The sequence below is a fragment of the Chelon labrosus genome (assembly GCF_963514085.1).
Source record: "Chelon labrosus genome assembly, chromosome: 5".
Lineage (NCBI taxonomy): Eukaryota > Metazoa > Chordata > Actinopteri > Mugiliformes > Mugilidae > Chelon > Chelon labrosus.
Genome location: NC_140341.1, coordinates 28,567,251 through 28,586,771, shown reverse-complemented (window position 1 = coordinate 28,586,771; position 19,521 = coordinate 28,567,251). Strand labels below are relative to the sequence as shown.

At 41.8% G+C, this 19,521-nt stretch overlaps 1 protein-coding gene across 2 annotated transcripts in view; it reads right to left on the bottom strand.

Moving 5' to 3' along the window:
• Window positions 1–19,521, bottom strand: part of gli2a (GLI family zinc finger 2a) — a 73,413-nt gene that overhangs the window by 15,700 nt on the left and 38,192 nt on the right. For both annotated transcript variants that reach the window (XM_084545160.1, XM_084545161.1), the window contains 3 exons: window positions 16,069–16,174; window positions 7,998–8,203; window positions 4,506–4,718 (listed from right to left, as the gene is read on the bottom strand). In XM_084545160.1, the coding sequence (XP_084401286.1) occupies window positions 4,506–4,718; window positions 7,998–8,203; window positions 16,069–16,174 (525 nt within the window). The remainder of the gene's footprint in view (window positions 1–4,505; window positions 4,719–7,997; window positions 8,204–16,068; window positions 16,175–19,521) is intronic.

Here is a 19,521-nt window from a genome sequence, read left to right as displayed (position 1 = left end):
GTGTGCATTTGTGTGTGATTATTTTAAGGACTTGCTTGTGCTGTGTTAACTGAAATGGTTTTGTGGAAAATGAAAATGCTTTAATTGAAGGGTAAGGCTAATCCTCAGCTAGCACCCAGTGTCATCATGGCCTGAGCTCATGGAGGGTCACTATAAGTCTCTGCCAAGAACTGATATGTAACCTTTACTCTCATAATATTGATTCTAAACTTGGAGAAAATCATCCTTTTTTTTACAGTTAACATTTTAAACTTACAACTTAAAGTTTTTATTCATGCCATTTTTATGAGTGAAAACATTTCCAGTTTCCACATCTCTAAGAATCCAGTGGCCTCTTCGCAAGTCCATGGAGACAGTGGAACTAACAGAGACAGTACAGTTACGCCAACAACAGAACGACTAGCAGGAGTTGGATCGCAGCTGAGCTGGACACAAACACAGAGCCAAGAGTTCCGCTCTGTGCCAATACATTCTCAAACATGTAGTGAGAAATGCAAACCATTCAATATCCTTGAAATGTGTGAACAAACTGTCTCTGCTAACAGAAAAAAAAAATCTTAGCATTTCCTCTTACCGGGTACAGAGCCAAGTCAAGAGGATGCATAACATTTGAATGCATTTTAATGTGTTTTGTCCTATGAGTTAAAAATTTGAAAGTAGTGGTACCTTAAACAAGGCCATTTACCTACCTTATGTTAGCTGACAATGTTACATCAGCTTCTACGGGCAAAGAGAGGGCTGACACAAGTTGATGATTAATACTGCTCGGACCTATGTTAACACTGTTTCAAGGTCTTTTGACAAGCAGCTGGTCAGTTCAATGCATGGTATGTATTTTAGCATTTAGAAAAAATTGTAAATAATAAATTGTTCACAGAAATTAAATAACTAACTCTGAGTTAAGGAGGTTAGGGAAGGGGCATTGCTGGGGGTTTTGCAGTACTTGTATGCACAAGGAAGAGAAGCGAAACAGCAATACGCTATATCCCCTACAGCACAACACTACTGGTGAAAAGACATTGCAAAAGTATAAAGCCAGCCAGATCAGAGAATGTTCAGAGATGATCATGTAACTTTAATAAAAGCTGAAATCACAGTAAAGTTCATTCCTAAAAACATTCTAATGCCTCATATTTGATTATTGTTTTTTGTGTGAATTAGATGGGAAAAAAATGGCATTAGTGAATAACCCCCTTGACCCTGAGTAAGGTGAAGTGAGAGCTGCACTATGCTAGGCGCCCCCACATCTACACGACCACACCAGAGTTGAGTTTGTGCCAGCAGGGCCCCAGGCCTCCACATCTTCATCCACCCCTCGGGCCTGCCAGAGTGGGAGAATGTTTATTTTCCCTGCTAAATCTCACTAATACTAACACTGTGAATTTTATTAGTGAGGAGGTTTGCGCTGAATCCTCTATGAGCCCCTAGTGTGCATCCTAAAGCCACCGTTGTGTTTGCCAGCGTGTTTATGCACACACTTCCACCCATGTGCTCATGAACCAACATATAGTTAAGTGTTTGTGTATGCAGTCTGAGGGGACCAGTTCCCTCCAACCCTCCTCTCTCCTCACCACCACATCAGTGCAAAAATGTATCACCTTGACTCCCTCCGCTGCATTAACAGTGAAATCTTTTTTTCCTCAGCATGGCAGACATTTACTTTGGCCACTGCTTTTGTCATGGGAGCGTCAATGTTTTCCTGCAAACTGATATTTTTCTGCACACCAACTCCTTCCATACCTGCTCACACAAACAGTCTTAGTGTACCAATGCTAATTCTGATCACACTTTCATGTCTGTTTTAATGTCATGGAATTCGTTTTTCTCCATCTTACTTTAATTCCATCTGTGGAGGCTGAGATCAGCTTCCAGATACCATGTTTTAACCTGGGCTCAGACTACTGCAGGAGCACGGCATTGACCCCAAACAGCATCAAGAGTAACCTTAAGCACAAGACTATTTGTCACACAGAACCTCTGGGGATATGGAATGTCATCTTTGACAGCCTAAACAGATGTGGAGCATCTGGTACAAAAGTTAGTCAGTCAAAAATGATGACTTATTTTATTCTATGCAACTTGGAACTTTCTTTACATGAAACTAGTAAAAACGTAATAAACCAACGTGTTAGGTGTGAAGACAATAAGACCAAAAGCTTTGGGGTTTGTGTTTAAGTCGTGTAAAAGAAAAGATGCCGATAGTTGTAGCAGCATCTTGAAAGGTTCTCATCATTGTCTAGGGAGAAATTCCTGTTTTTAAGTGTCTGGCTTGAGGTATGCCCAACAGTAAATCCTGAAATTCTTTAGTGGACCAGAAAGACCTGCAGTCATGTCAATAATATTTTACCAGTGCATGTGTCCACAACTTTTCCACCAGCACACTTCTTACAACAGCACTCACTGTTTCTTGGTTTAACCCTGAGCCTTGCAATTCACTTATCCAGAGAGAAAACAGGAATAGGAGGGGGAGTCGGTTCACAAGTCATACTATGGACTCACTCAGGGCTCTGAGTTCTTGTGGTAGGTCTACTGAATATTAGTGCATAAATTGATTTTTAATATGGGTTTTATCTGCGCTGCCTTCCAAAACTAACGGTAAGGGATAAGACACATATTTGCCATCTCTGCTTCTAGTCCTCCTATGCCCTGGTAGTAAATAAGGTCTTTGATTCAGGCGGAGGCTGGCCGCAATGACCATTAGTCGCCCGCCTTGGTCAATATAGTGCCTGTGCCTGGAGGCCACGATGGAAGGGCCTTCAGACTGGCAGAGTGACCCAAACCCGACCACATCACTCCTAAGATGGTAGAACACTAAATAAAAGTTGGTAGGATAGTGGCAGCGAGTGTGTACACTGCATTGAAGCAGACGGTGGGGGTGAGGGAGGTGGGGGCTGTGGTTACATGAGCAAACAACCATCCCAAACAAGTGCGGGCAAAGCAGCACAGCAGCGGTCACTGAGGTGGTAGAAGGAAGGGGAGAAAAACGGGGGAACGGGGAGGAGGAGGGGGGAGAAAAAAGAAGGTGGTCTATAGCTTCTGCAAACCTTCCTCACCCTTCCCTTTCAGTACTGCTGTGTTTAACTAAGTGATTTGAGCAATTTAAAAGATTAATGACCAAGAAATCCTATATCTGATTGCCTTTTTTTCCTCTCAGTTGTGTTTTCCTACCTGTGCAGATGGTTGCATTAGTGTCTTCAACCTGTGTGACATTGCAGCAGGGTAAGCAGTGGAGTAGTTTTTTTATTTTCTCTGGGTGGGTGGTTGAATGAAATAGCCAGCTCCTTGAGCGAAGTGGGTCTCTTTGCCAAGCGGGATATTTGATTACCAGTCATCGAAAGGTTGACATTCATGGACAGTTTTCTGCTTTGTGGACATTCTGTTTCCTACAATATTCATAAGGGCTGAAGGTTTCTTGGATGTGTATCATTGCCAAAGTCTACATTCCGGTGCCTGACCATCATTTCGATAGAGAACTAAAGTTCTAACCAGCTTGGGAGAATAGGCTGGCCTTTGTGAATTTGTTTGTGAGCATTAATTTCTGTTAAATTTCTGTCTGCCACTCTGTGTATTTGTGTGTCACCGTTAACCTGCAGCTGGTAAAATGGTCTACCACTCCCAGCTCTTAATCTTGCATGCAGCCCGTGAGGTTAATCCCTGCTTTAAGAGTATGACACTGATACAGAGCAGGGATAAAGCTATCAGGATATTTCTCATGCCAAATTCCCTCCATGCTGCTCCTTTTATGGTTACCCTGAACTTTATTTTGTAGGATGTGACTCATAATAATAGTACAAACACAACATAAACCAACAGAACGACAGACTTTAAGGTGTTTTTACAAGCTACTGGCCTTCAGGCATTTCATGTTTGTGCACCCTCAACTATCCTTGACCCCCCCAAGTGTAAAAATCACTCCCTTTGATGTGGGCAAACCTTACACGAAAAAGCCTCAAGAGTAAGAATAAGAGGTTGGTATCAACATGCCTGGTGCTGAGAACAAAGGACAAGACGGTTGTTAAGTTCGGTTGTTATGTATACCAGGGATTAAAGTCATGCATATGCTGTAAAGTCACAAGCATGGTAGATAGATCATTTTTGACATGTAACTATCATACTGACATATAATGTTGGTTGTTTTTAAACCCTCACAGGTTCAGATTTGGATCTGGTTCAAGGTTAATAAAAGGCCAAACCTTTGTCAAAGTCCAAACAAAACTTATGTGAAGTTTAGTGTCTGTCGGGCGGTCTTCAGCAAGACCAACAGTTAGAATTCTTCTCAACAATCTTGCTCAGTTCTAGAGGTCAGAATCTACCAGTGAAAACCAAATATGCTGCATTTATTTGGGAGCATGTGAGTAAGTAGATTTGATATGGAAATTAATTAAAACAGATGATACTGGACAAAGATTTTTTTATCTCTCAAGTAATCCTCGTATTATGAATACCCAGCGGTAACTGAACATCTTGGTTTCAACTAGTAACATAGCAAACATTCTTTTCCTCACCATCGAGAGGGCTGATGTAATCTGGTAGATGAGCTGCAGCCGCTGCCGCTGCCGCTGCTGCTGCAGCTGCCGCACCGCTTTGCATCAACAGGTCACCATAAGGACTTCTCTGACTGGCACTGGCCATCAGGTGGTAGTACTCTGTAGGGTTGGCCCCAGGTGGTGGTGGGGGGAGGCTGAACAGGGCACGCTCCTTCAAGTGTTCGTGGGTGACTGTAGCAGAAGAGAGATGGGGAGAAGAAGTTTGCTGCTTGTTGAAATGATAAACAACAGCAATGAAAATGCTATGCCCTATAATAGAATACTGCACAAATGACTAACCAGAAGGAAAACATGTTAGAATTCTCACTTATCCTTCAGACTATCGTGATCATAATAACTCTGTGAAGCAAGGCTTTTAAAGTAACTTTGACAACGAGCTGAGCAAAATACATTTTGGCTTTTGCTGTTCCTATAATGAAGTAATAAATTCAGACAGCACTTGACATAGGCCTTGACAGAATAACAAAAAAAAAAAAAAGTCATGAAGAGAAAGGTTGGAAGAACAACTCAACAGAGGACATGAATGCCTGCTTTACAGATTTGTGGTTGTGTGCATGCCCTGGGGGCATGAGGCCTTTGATAAAAGATGTCTGATGTCTTTGAGGCTTTCTGAGTTATGGGAAAATATCTCTAGAGGGTAAAGGAAGCTGAGGAAGAGACTGAACGGGGCAGAGGCAGGCTAGAAAGGGAAGGAACACCACAATTCTGCACCTATTTAGTGTTGTGCATGTATTATGTTTGACAGGCTGAAGTCAAATGCAGAGTGAACGGTACAGAGGTAGACGCACACATATACACACACACACACTAAGGACAGTGAGGAGTTACACACAGATTGCCTTGGAGGGGGTGGAGAGGGGGTCACACACATACACAAAAATCTGAAAAAGTCCCTTTTAGGGACGGTGGAGATTTTAAGACAGAAGTGCATTTTGGAGCGTACTGAATTCAAATGAAATTAAATCTAATCGGAGAGGGTGGTTTTGGTCCCCAAAGGGAAAGGCGTCCCCAATCAACTGGTGTGTGTGCTGATGAAAGTCCCCAATTCTGATATAAGTAAACTTCCACTCACACACACAGTTATATTCACTCATAATGTTGAGGAAGTCTTAAGCACTGCATGAGCAGAACTAATGTTGACATAAAAATGTGTTAACACCTGCACCCAGTAAAGCCACATTTAAAAATGTCAAGAACCATAAGGGTGAGAGATGGATGGTTTTACTTTTTCCTACATCTAAGTGTGCCTGTGTCCCCCTTTCCCCCCATTTCCTGCTTCCTCCCCTTCCTTTCCCCAGTGGGTGTTTGGTGGAGACAGGGGTGTGGGCTGATGGTGGATTAATATGCATGGTGGTTTCCATGAGCGAGTGGGGGTTGGGATCACTGTGGACAATTGGGGAGCAATACTACAGCCAACCACCTTCTGCACACATATCCGCGAACACAATCACACACATAAAGCAAAACTATGGATCCATCAGAACCCATTAGTCCATAGCTGCGGTAACAGAGCACAGACAGTTTTTTTATGTGTTGCTGCAGCAGCGACCCAGGCATGCTCCTTTGGTCTCTCCATGGATGCCAAATCACGTTACCACCTCTGCGGAGAAGCATTTTGTGTGTGAGTGTTGCATGTGTGACCTTACTTATGACTACAGAGGGTTGAGAGATAGGAGCTAAACTCTCATTTGTCCCAGTAAAACCAGAAAAACGTTATGCTGGTAAGAATTTAGTTCATCCATGTGCCATGCCTTTGCTTCCTCCCACAATCCAGAAAAACTTAAAGTCCACACCAGTCATTTTGAACAGAGGAAGCCACTTAAATGAGTGGGAAATGTCATCAAGAAAACTTTCAACAAGTCCAGTTGCTTTTGTTTTAGTTTAGTTATTTTGTAATAAGTTTTAGATAAAGCAATTTGGGTTTCACAAATAACCCTCAACACATGCCTGGCACCCAGGTATCCTTATCAGAAGTTTACACATGCTCCACTAAACTCCATGCTTCCACAGACTTTATGTTTTGCAGTGCAGCAGAGTGCCCTCCATTTGGTGCCATACGCCCTTCCACTTTATCAGTGACAGCATCTCTTCCGCATTTCTTCTCTTGAAAGGTAGGAGACATTACTTGCCAACAGCGTGTTGTTGGTGATTTATTGGTGCATACGGCAGGTCTTTGACTCCTCTCCTCTTCAACTTTTTGTTCGAACAGTAGTAGAGAGGACAGTTGGGACATTGTGTGAACTTAGTTCATGCACATCAAGTGTCTGTCTGTACTAATTTTCATGGTTTTCCCTATCCAAATACTACAAACACGCAGGCAAGTTGCTTGCACCGCAAAGCATGTCCCTGATGCAGCCACAAATCACCAGCATGCGCACACATGCAAAAACACCATCACTTGCTTGATGAAAGGTATGCTTCAGTACCTCCAGCAGGGGAATGTATAAGGTGCAAGGCTAATTATCACTGTTGGTTAAATAATCAGCTGTGTAAACTGAAGTCTGTGTAATTGAGGTGACCTGCAGCCAAGCATACAGAGTTGGTTTATAGTGCACAGGATACATAAATTCTAAACTCACTCAACTCTGATCTCACCTCCTTAATGTTAGCTGGTCAAAGTGATTACAGAATAGCTTCCATTTGAAAGATTTTCCACATCACTTGCAGTTTAGCCTTCAGTTTGTATACATTACATACACCATAATAAGACTAAGGCATGAGTGTTCCCATCTTGCAGATGGATAATGGTGATTATAATCTAACAGGAAGTTGTTTACATGTTAACCATCTGTATAGGCATGTAAGAAACATCTGTGTCTATTTCTACTTTTTTTCCAAGAGCTTTCAAATGATGAGTACTTTAAATGTCTGTACCTACATGTCTGTGTATATATGTAATTCTACTGCAAGAGGTTTCTAAACTAAAATTTGCCCTCTACTTTGAGAGGTTGAATTACTGGACTGGGATCCTTCTTCTTAAGTGCTTGTCAGATGGTCAAAGATCTTGGGGAACCCATTCTTTCTTTCTGGTGGATTGGGGAGCTGTGTCCGAACACTTCTGTAGTTTAATGAAACTGACAAGAAGACATTCACACCCACTTCACACTGTGATTGGCCAGGTGCTTGGCTGAGGTGTGAAAGACACAGGGTTTTAACTTCTCTCTCAAGCTTTTGCTGCTTTTAATGTTGTCAGGCAACATGTCATATAAACTTTTTCTTATTGGGCTTAAACCACCCTTTGGACACACCAGAATGGAAAATACAAAATGACTCCACAGTGCAATCCAGTGAGATGCCGTAATGTACTTTACAGAGTAAGTTCAAAGTTGCCACCATGCTATTATGTCTCAAACCATAAGTTACAATTACTGATGAATTTATAATGGCACATATTACACCCGAGCTAACATCTTAGTGCTGCTACTGTGAAGTGTGTGCGTGACATCTTACCTTCGGCGGGGCTCAGTCCTCGGGCAGCTGAGATCATAGAGAGGGTGGGACTCCCGTGTACCGAACGTAGGTAGTGCTCCATGTGGGGGCTGACGTAAGGATGTGGAGGGCTGAATGGCGACTCACCCGTACCAGTCGCCGCGTGTGGCGATAGGCGGATCAGAGAAATATCAGAGATGACTGGACTGCCTGTCAGTCCTGGAGGTCTGTGGAGAGAGAGTAAAAATTAGAAACCATTCAACAAATGGTACAAATGTAGAGAGATAGCAGACAGTGGGAAAAAAAAATAAGTGGGCAGGGTTTGGAGGAGGAGGGTCAAAGATTAAGGGGAAGAGTAAAACAGACAGTATGAGATCAGTAGAGGCAGCCATCCTTACTTTAATTACTTGCATTGTGCTCAATTATTATTATCATTGTGACTGTTCTTCAGTGGTATGTTCATAGACAAGCCTTAACTTCTGTCGTTCCAAAAAAGTGTCTGCAGACACAATCCAATTGCACCCTTCCCCCTACCCCAGTCCCACAGCTAATACTGTACATAATAATCCCTTTTTGTTCACCTTCTTCTATTAAGCCCTAAAGCTACAGACAAGTCAAGACCACATTTCAACTGTGAGGCTACAAGAAAGTGTATCTGTCTCTTTGGGTGGGCAAAACTGCAGGGTCTCTTAACTCAGGTATTACATGGTGCATGATAAGAGAACACAGATGAGTGCTCAAAACCTTACGTAGCTGCCTAAGGTCACCTATGGCTCAAACCTTGTCTGAAGTTCTCTGTCAGCCTGCTTGTCAAATCAGCATATGCAATAAATCTGTCCCCTCTGGCCAGTTATTGGCAACACTGCTTGCATAAACACAGAGACGTGAGTGTTGTAGTTCTTGATAACTCCAAGGATCTGAGCTCTAGATAAAAACGTCTCCCGGCCTTGGCACAACCCTCTGAACGGGCAGTGGTACTTATGTTGCTCTGATAAGTGGTCTTTGGTGGGTGGTGCAAAAACCTCAAGAAATTCAGCCATCAGTAAGAAACTTAAGCTGTATAAATTGAATAATAGAGCCTAGTTATACTAGTTATAAATGAACACTGTGTCAAAAAACACATCTACAGGAATCGTATTTAGGCAATTTTAGTTAAGACTGCACTCTGGTCGAGCAAATACTGTTGATGGCATGGCCAGAACACCACACTTAGTTAGATATGAACTGATAAAGAAACTTGTTTAAACATATGCAAGACATATTTGATTATTAGCGAATGGTCTTCATGAAAGTGGATTACTGGATTACAGTCCAACGGGATGATACAACATTTTTCATTCTCTGTTATCACAAGGAACTGCTAATCAATTAGTCACAGGTAGTCAAAAGGAAATGACTGTAAAACGTACGGTCAGCTATGAAGGCTGAGGGGTTCTGCCTTACCAGACTAGTGACTAACTATAATCCTCTCAGTGGGGTGGAGAAAGGCCTCACACAATGAGTCTGAGTAAGAAATGAGTAAAACATTACAGGCGCATAAATGGAATACAGGCTTAAGGTCAGTTCACTGTCTTTTTTTCGGTGATTTAACTCCAGCTAGCACGGCTTTACAGTGTAAAGTGAGAAAGTAAAGTGACTTTATGCTTGCCTTGAAATCTGTCAAAGATTGCTTTAGCACTTTTCTTTGTCTTACTTCTTTACTTGAATCTGTCCACAACAGCCACATAGAATGCAATAAAAAAAACAAAGGCATAGTTCTCTTGTGAGTGATCAGAGCAAATGCTGTTTAAGTTTACACTTTAGCAGCTCAATGGACGCTATGAACAAATGAGTGTTTATGCATGTGGTTTAAATTCCTGGCAGAAATAACTGTAGCTTGGATACGCTATGTGTGTATGTGTAAGAAAACTGTAAAGAATGGTTAATCAACCCAATACGGTTATGTTAAAGTCAGTTAAAGATGACTCTGGGACAAGCTTATAAAGCACAAGTTTGTGTGTAGAAGAGTGGTTGATACGTCTCAAGAAAACTCTGTCAGGAGTCTGTGGCTATGAAAGGTAGGCCAGAGACCTGGCAGGACCCAGATGTACCCCCTCCACCCTCATCATCTAAGGCTTCCCCGCTCAGACTCTCTCTCTTTCTGTTTCTGTGTGGACGCCAACCTGCACCCGGCACAGCCCTGCCCAGGCCCTCGCTCCATTTCCAGTAAGCGCCTGCAGACTGCTGGCCTTGTCTGAGGGCCAACTTTCTGCCGTCGGGCCCACTCTTCCCCTACAAACAACTATAAAGAGCTCTCTGTTCTGGGCAGGAGGGGAAAGTGAGAAGAAACAGACGCTCCATACACAAAAACACGCTTCGTTTGGTCCGCCTCTAAGCAGCATACAGAGAGGTTGGCACTGCCTCTTCGAATTAGTGCTCGGGTGCTTCACTGATGAACTACCTGGGAAAGCTGGCACCGGTACTGTTCTTATTAGTCTAGGTGACTTAAAGCTCATCAGAGTGATTGCATATTAGGATTCCCAGCATTTAGAAGAACTAAACAGCCTAGAAACACCTGCGTAAGGCAGTTCAAGAATCTGTGTAGCATGTTTCATCTTTACTTCCATCCAGCACTGATGCTGATTTCACAATGAATCACAGCGGATGTAAGATTTCATTTAGGTTTCATAAGTATGGTTCTAATACTTTGCAAAGGATACTGATACTTACTTTAAAATTGTATTTTATCTTTAGATCCCAGTCCAGAATTTTGCTCATCCCTCACTCAGCGCTTTCCTGTTTCCCACATTTTAACACAGTGCGTGTCTCATTTACACATTTTAATGGTCTGTGGACAGGAGTTTAGCTCTACTGCACAGATAAGAAAGATATATATATATCTATATATGCTATATCTATATATATATACATTACTCATAAGGTAATATGAGTTCCCTTAAATGTTAAATGATCACCAAGAGGAAAATATGCAGAGTGAACTAGTTTTAAGAAGAAACTACCAAACCTAACAACATTTTACTTTAAACCTACATCCATCAACAACAGTTATTTGTTTCTTGGCTTCAAACAAACCAGCCTGTTGACGCACACCACTCCAATTGCAGTAAATCACTCAAACATTGTATATGAAGCTGTGATAATAAGGTTAAATTTACTGCTGTTGCCTGTCAGGGCGCTGCAAATAACAGTCCTGTCTGGCAGGTACCATTATTGAAGCCTTGTCGGTCCACCCTTTCACTGACAAGATGTTACTTGAAGTCTGTGTGTTTTCCAGAGGCTTCAGTCACTGAAGATGAATAGAAAGCTTTTGGAGGGGCTCTGAGCCCTGTGAGAGCCCCGTGTCTTAATCAGTAGTTGCCATTTAAAGAAACTTCCATCAAACCTGAACACTATGGGTGGCTGTCCTGTTGGAGATAGACTAAGACATGGGAAACCGTACAGATAAAGGTGCCTTGACATTTGATAATACTTGGGAAATAAAGATAGACTGAGAGAAAATAAGCCAATGCAGAAGAAGCCAGTATGCGCCAGTATATGTGTATAGTATGTGCTTTCAGTCAAGTAATTGCTATTTGTCTCTGTGTTCTGTACTGTGTGATTACATGCTGTTGTTCCATTGTTAAAACGCTGCTGTGAGAAAAAGTGATTTGGACAAGGTGCAGCTTGTTGAACATATGAGTAACCCTATGAGTAAGCGCATACCAGAGTGAATGTATATTAGACTGCTGGTGAGGCAGAGTGCATTACACTCAGTGGTGAGGCAAAGAAAAATGTGATAGACCGTTTCTTTTTAGATTCTAGTCAATGGAAGACTAAGCCAATGTCAAACACAACCAATACGTAGTCAAAAAATGAAGGCAGTAGAAATTGTAAAAACAAAACAAGTTTTACTTTGGTGGACTTTCAGTTCCAGTTCAGTTCCACCCAGTTCCACAAGCATATTTTGCAATGGGTGTTCTTTGTAACGAAACTTAAAGAGTGTGCAGTAATCCACACGGCAACCTTTTTGCTAACTGCTCTAGACATCTAATATATCTGGAAGAATGCCTCAAACTATATGTGAAAATTTAAATTTTCCACAAGTTATCTTTTTCTTTCTGCAAGTGCTAACTTGATCTATGATCCATCTTAATTGCTTAACATGTTTTCAAGATGAGGTCATATAGGTACACTCCAACTTCAAGTTCCCTATTTGCCTGCTTCCCTGCCCTCCTCACTGACCAACAAGTTAGTATTTGCCTCTCTGGCTTTTTCCCTACTGGCTCGTGGTGGGATGAATTATGATATAACACATTCCCTTCTGTACTACTGGGCAGCCAATGCGATCAAGATAAATCACCAGGCTACCCCACATGGGATATGCTAAGATCCTGCCATAGTTGTTTTTGGGGCCCTGATCAGGATGCTGAGGATTTGGACACAATATGATACTATACTCCCTGAGAAGCAGGGACTGTGTACAAAGGAGGGGCCCAGTAGAACTGTGTCAGACGATGGGATAATATACTTAAATGAGATGGGATTATACAGGGGGTAATTACGCATTATTCAGCTCCACTGCTGTCACATACCATTTGGTCTTTTTGAGTGCAAGAAAATTACGTGGAGACCATGCGATAAACCGTGAAAAATTCAGGCCATTGATTTGCAACATCCCAGTCTTTTGATTGATAGGTCCCTTGTCTTTTGAGCAGCACATTCCTGGCTGTAACTCAAGGGAGCATCCAAATTCAAACATTAGCTGTGACGATGAGTAGTGGCTGCAGCCAACAAGAAAGAACGTACGATAACAACATGAATGTCAAACCACGACAACGAATCGTCAGGCTCAAAAATCAACCCCCCCCCCCCCTTACCTACCACCCTCCACTGTTTCCACGCCCTTCCCCTCCCCATTTTAACCAAACCAAAACAATGAAGGGAAAAAACAACATCAACCCAAATGGTAGATCTGTAAACTGTGTTTAATCAACACATTCTGTGGTGTGGGGCTGTGGGCCTTGAACAGGCTGATTGCCTGGTTAGCAGGACCACATCTGTTTGTGTACAGGGGCGGCGTAGGCCACAGTTCTGCCACACAAAAACCTTGGGCATATTTCAACTTTTCAGTGCTGCAATTTGCCCCCGACTGCTTCCCAAAAAGCATAAATACGTGCTGCGGAATGAGCGGGGGATCTGTTTTTCTCATCCGTTGCGTTGTCATTGAGGTTCTGGGAACGGAAGGTTGGATTTCGGATGCTAATTACCCAGCCAAACATGCTGGCACAGTGGCTGGCTTTCCTTGCTTGTGGGTTCACACAGAAAATGTCCGACTCCACAATATTCAGCAGACAGCGCATGAGTACAGTATGTTAGTCTAAGTTCTACTGTCATCACATGAAAGGCTCTTTCTAATGTGTTGCAGAATCAGTTTGGATATGACATGTTGCTCCTCAATGGAAACCTAAATTTGTGAAAGATTAGGGGTTCACAGTCAGGAAGTTGCTACTTTGAGATCCTGGATCAAGCATTTTGAAATGTGACAAAAAATTCTCCGTTTTACCTTGGTAAAAGCTGGGCAACTAAAGTTTATTCAATGTGTGTCAGTGATTTTGAACTGAATCTGAACAGACGCGTTGCCATTCTCAGCCAACACCTCTCCACAGTCAGGTTTGAAAAAACATGTACAAGTCACACTGACAAGATTGTTAATGCATACTGAACCATTAAACATTCCAAGTTTGTTCTTCAAGGCCTCATATTTAGATTACTTGTCAGGATCTGGAACCCCCTTTTAGATAGCGATCATCAAATTGTGTCTGACATTTCCTGCCATGAAATTGTTCCAGCATTGATATTGGGTGCTGCGTTTGTGCCAAATGGCCAGTGTCTAAATCCTCCAAGATCTAAACAACTCTCTCAAGTCCTTTTTTTTTTCACACAGTTCCTTCTCTTTCTGTAAGAACAACTCAGGTTTGTTTTGCAAATGTACATCTGGTTATACTCACCTGCACTGCACAGCATGTAGCTGTTTCCCAGAGGTTTTCAATGGCAACCACCAGGAGTGTAGCCAATGTAGAGCATAAGACTAGAGCTAAGGTTATTTGAGTATTTACTGTCACCATGGAGCTTGCAATGACACAAACCGCTAATGCCAAATGAAAATCCAGTGAGATACCCTGGCCCATTGAGCCACACTAGCTTGCTGCGATATATTGCCAAGAAGCACGGCGGGTAACAAAGAATAGTGCTGCATTGTCTGCATTATGACAGCTGTGATAGAATAACCTGCAGAATGTATTATGTTACACGCAAACAGTAATGAAGCGGGCTCTGTAAGGCGTCAACACGATCCTTCAGACAGGAAGGGCGACCCTGGCATTCTGCAACCAGCCACTGACAAAGTGCTGCCACCAAGTGCCCCGCACCGACACCCTGCTCCATTTCTACGCGATGGCGCGGTAATTAGGTGAATTTGGCACGCGCTGGGTAAAAGACAGCTAGATCAAGGCCTTGATGAATTAGGGGGAGCACTCTGTCAGAGTCACATCACATTAATCACAACAAACCGGGTGCACAGCCACACACTCCCCCACACTCCTTTCCCTCGCTATGCCGGTGATGAATAGCTCTGCCTGCACTGTGTATCACCTGATCTTGCTGAATTTAAATGTAACAGCAGAGTTCTCACCAAACTTCTATTGATCTCTTTCCCTGGTTCTTTTCCTGGGTTCTAATATTTTAAAAAAGCATATGAAGGTCTGGCTATGTCAAGAAGGCCAGTCTTTTATGGTAATGCTACAATAATAAGTCAGAAAACAAATTAATGTGTTCTTTTTAGGTCAGGTCACGATACAAGTTGCAAAACTAAGCGCACCACTGGACTTCAAACATGCTAATCCGAACCATATATTAAGATGATGTTCTTTATTATTCTCTTGTAGGGCGTAAAAGAATTTTAGATTTATTGCTGTAACTCATTCTCAAGCAGATAATTTTTAAACTTCTTGCGACATTGACTGGCTTTTTTTAGCAGAGTTGTTCTACTACAGACAATGTTTCTTGGCAGGCCCAAACCATGAAATATCTGGAAAGGAGATAGGAGCGGTAATGTTAACAGCCTCTTGTACTGGTACAAATGTGGCTTGTCTCTCTTCATCTCATTCTGCCTCTTGCTCTGTCTATTAGAGTTGCGACGTTCACGAATGAACTGAATATACTGATCAACTCTTTAAAATGAATGATAGGAACTGAGTCGCAGTTGCGAGCCGTTCTTTTTAATTTTTTTGCTGTGTTTCACACACAAGACGGAGAGATGTCACGAGGGGAGGAGCAAGGAGTTTGAATGATTCTGATCCAAATCTTATCTTACCCTATCATTCCCCACAGTGATTATTTCACAGATAAAATGAGTTACCCCCAGGCTGACATCTCAAAAACAAACAAATATCAAAATGAGCCAGTCTTTTGAAAGGAATGGATTCACAAAATCAGACTCCCTCAGAAAACCTCAGAAAAAGCCTCGAGCGCTGACCAACAGGACAAAACATTCTCAGAATTCTCAGAGAGAATTCTCAGAGAGACAAACCAATGAAACCAGTGAAACTGACAAGTCACAATGACTTGTCTCCATGTTTAAGACATTATTTACTAATGCACAGTTTGTGAATGTACTGTTTTAAATTTACAAATTAATTTACACATCTAAACTCAATTCTGGAGTATTGATGCTCAGAAATGTAGCTGATGTTCTTTTATTTTATTAACCTGTAAACATGCAGATTCCTAATTTTCTCACATAACTGTGTGATGAATAAAGGACTGTCCTATAGTAATAATTGTCATGCACATCATATTTTATATCGAGCACCAAATTCCATCAAATGCCAATATTCAAGACGGCTTCTGTCTCTGTATATAAATTTCCCCCAAATTCTACACATTTTGGATCTCCGGTAATTTAAAATAAAGTCCTGTCCGCTTGATTCATGTTTTGTTCCACAGGATGAGTTTATCATGTAAGTCACCCACTGTTGGGCAACTTCTTGTTAAATAACTGAAATATAATATAAATAATAATATAAAATATTGCAATATTGCTATGGCTACTTACCCATGCATTGAGTGGAGTGGGTGTGGCTCATAATGGTACCGGCCCTCATGGTGCCGCATGTCGATCGGGATAGGTGTGTGAAAAGTGGGGAAAAGATGGTGGGCACCTGTAAGTACAAAGGAGAGAAAAAAGTTTCAGCGTTGAGAACTGCATTGTTTAGAGTTGTATAAGACAGACAAATACACTTTAAATGTAGTTTACTGACTAGTGCCCTAAACGCAGTATGAGATCCAACTACCATTTTACAGTTCCCGTAATCCACCAGTAATTGAAACCTACACTGTCTGTGGCTTTTGCCCCAAGAACTGTATGTTCATTAATGGTCTCTGTGTCCAAGAGACCAAAGCAGGTTTTACACAACCATGAATGTTTTTTTTTTGTTTGTTTTTTTATGTGCCAGACAAAGAATGCCCAAATCCACCATTTCCTGTCATAAATAGTCTGATGGCTTGAGGCATATCTCATTAGTGCAACACAGTGGATTATCATTAATTATTGTCATTACAGCGAGTGAGTGGGGGACCTTATTGTCTTGATTTAAGGAGGAGGAGAACTGTAATCATAGATGAAGTGTGTGGTAATTCTCCACAGTTTCTCGTGATGCTTGATGCAGAAAAATAAACCACAAGCCACTGCTTCAGATGACTTTGCAGTTGTCTTGATGGTGAAAATTTGGTTGTGTGTGTTCACTGTGGGGGTACAGAGACAGAGAGAGAAAAGCAAAGCAGCTCCCTTGGGTTGATCTGTAGTTGCTATTAGGATTCTATTCTATTCTGACCGTACACACACCAGCAGACCTGGGACCACGGAGGTCGAAAGTCAAAGCTCAGAGAGAATGGATCATTAGGTCCATATGAGAGGAACACTACCATTTGGTATCGGGGGAGTGGTAGGTTCCTTATTTCATACCAACTTGATGCCAACATATTGAGAGTATTTAAATCCAGCCTTTTCTAAACATTTCTAAATCCCTGATTTAATCAGAGCAACAACAGTCCTTCCTAAGTTTCTGTTTGATTTACTAAACGTTTTAAACAAATTCCACTTTACATTTTATCCTGTCGCCACACCAAACTCACAATCTACTGTTTTGTTTTGTTTTTTTCACATTAAAAGCTTGCCAGGAAAGGGACTGATTAAGCCTATTCAGCCACTGGGGGGCTTCAAATGTGAAACATTTGCGTAGAAAGTGGTGTGTTTCACTGATGACATGGGGGGGAAAAGTATAAGCAAGTGAAAATACGCAGTGGATCAAATGTTGTTTTTATTAAGCTATGTTTGAGTAGAAGGAAAATTATATGGAATTCATCAAGACATCAAATGACTTATTGTTATAAATTTCAGCACACGGAATTAGGACACAGCTTAGTTATTGGATTTTCTTTTAATGTTTGCATTTTTAAAAACACCTTCCTGTTTGAAATGCGTCCTGTCTAATTCACTGCAGTCAGGCCCGTGAAAACAAGGTGTAACAGGACTCCGTGCCTGCAGGCTATGATAGAATGCTGGATGTTGTTTTTAGGCGATGCCAGATACAAAGACAGTCATTACTGCTACTTAACCCTGATTGAGCCTTTTGTTACTGTGACTGGGGCAATCACCATGACGCTGTACAATCTTGTCCTTAGCTAATTCTGATGGGATTACACGTGACTTGGGAAAAAGAGTTTCCCTGAAGGCAGCTCTGAACTGTGAAACATTTGACTGGTGTGGAATTTGTTTAAGAGCAGACATTACCCGTCAATGACTGTTTTGCCTTTGAAACCTCTGACTTCAGATGGGCCTGGCATCGCCATAACATTTGCTGAGATGTTGTTATGTTGGTTTTTGCGGCAGAATTACTCAAAATATTCTTCTGGAAGGTTTTTACAGTTTTTACATCCACAAAATTATTTATTTATTTAAACTTTCATTTAGATTGCAAATTGAAAGAACACACTAGCCATCAAACCTCAACATTTCAAATTCAGCTTAAAACACGATTTGTGCCACCAAAGGGCTTGCTGGGATCATTTTTACAGGGATGTGCACTACAGAAGATAACGCAGATTTGCCCATTCGCATGGTAGGTATTAAACACTCTGAGATTTTTACAAATAACTGAAAAATAAGATAGCAAAAAGGTTGACAAAACCCAATGAGAACAGTGAGAACTGACCATGAAGACAAAGTGAGTTGTAAAAATCGGTCTCATGCCTCCTTTTTCTCCTTGTCTCATCTCGCCTTTGAACTCAGAAGGCCCATGCTCTGGGTTTCTATCAAGATCTACACCGCTGGAACTCAGCCAGTGACCCTCCCTCCCTTTTGTCTGTGCGACAGACCGCCAATTCGGAGTCAGCTTGTGTGTTGCAAAGCCAAAAGAGGCACCCAGTAAATGAGTATGGGGCACTGAGAGCTGGGAAAAGGAGTTTGAGCTTTGTTTCACAAGTGGAGCCAGAAGTTCTGGCTTTGTCTGAGGGGTGGCCCCTGCTTGTGCTGCTTGGCACATCTCTGGTAGAGAGGGAGGGAAGGGTACAGGACAAGGACACTAGACCAGACAGCAAGGTTCTGCTGGAAGTCAGACCAGCTCAATAGTTTTTTTTAAGACATACCGTAAAGTAAAGTAAAGCTTCAAACCATGCTGTTTTGCTTTAGTTCAGGTTTTTGTGCTAAGTGCTCCATCTTGATGTTTTTTTTTTTCGTTTTCATTTTCCAAGTATTTTTGGATAATGAAAAGACCAGTCTCAGCAGACAGTGGGTGAATGTTTTTTCAATAAGGGCTGATGGTCAATCGATTTGTGAATCATATACACAAACACACTAAAACAAACAGTACCAAGCAGAAGCTCCAGAGGCTGAATTCTCCCCTTGCTCCCTCCCAGGTTGGTGCTGCTGAATGTGGGGGTGATAAGGGCTGAGCAGGACCTTCCATCACCAAGACAGCTGCATTGTTTTGTGGGCTGCAGGGACAACTACCAACAGGTACATGGCTGGGAAGATTCACACGCCTCGGTTTCTTGATTTACTGCCAGTCCGCCCCCTTTGGGTACGTTGGCATGTAGGGTTACTCCACCCTGGGCTTCTTATGTCAAAAACAGTTGGATGGTATTAGCACAGCTTGTCTCAAGTGCAATGCGCATTAAAACACAGAATAGGATGGTCACCATTACGGCTTTAACAAGTTGCAAAATCTTGTCTGATAAGCCCTTAATCATGGATATACTACTCAAACTTGACTTCCTGAAACATACTTCAAATACCTGAAACAGCTCACCCTTACTGGTGAAGTCTTAAACTTTGAAAACCATGCAGTTAAATATTGTAATTATTATTATAATATACTGTATTACATATTCTTTATTATCTATTTTGAACCTGAACAAACATCTTACACAATACATACTGTATACTGAGCCTGTAGAGCCTGTAAAGACTAGTCAACTATTACTAACTTATTAAGCCCACTGGTTCTCT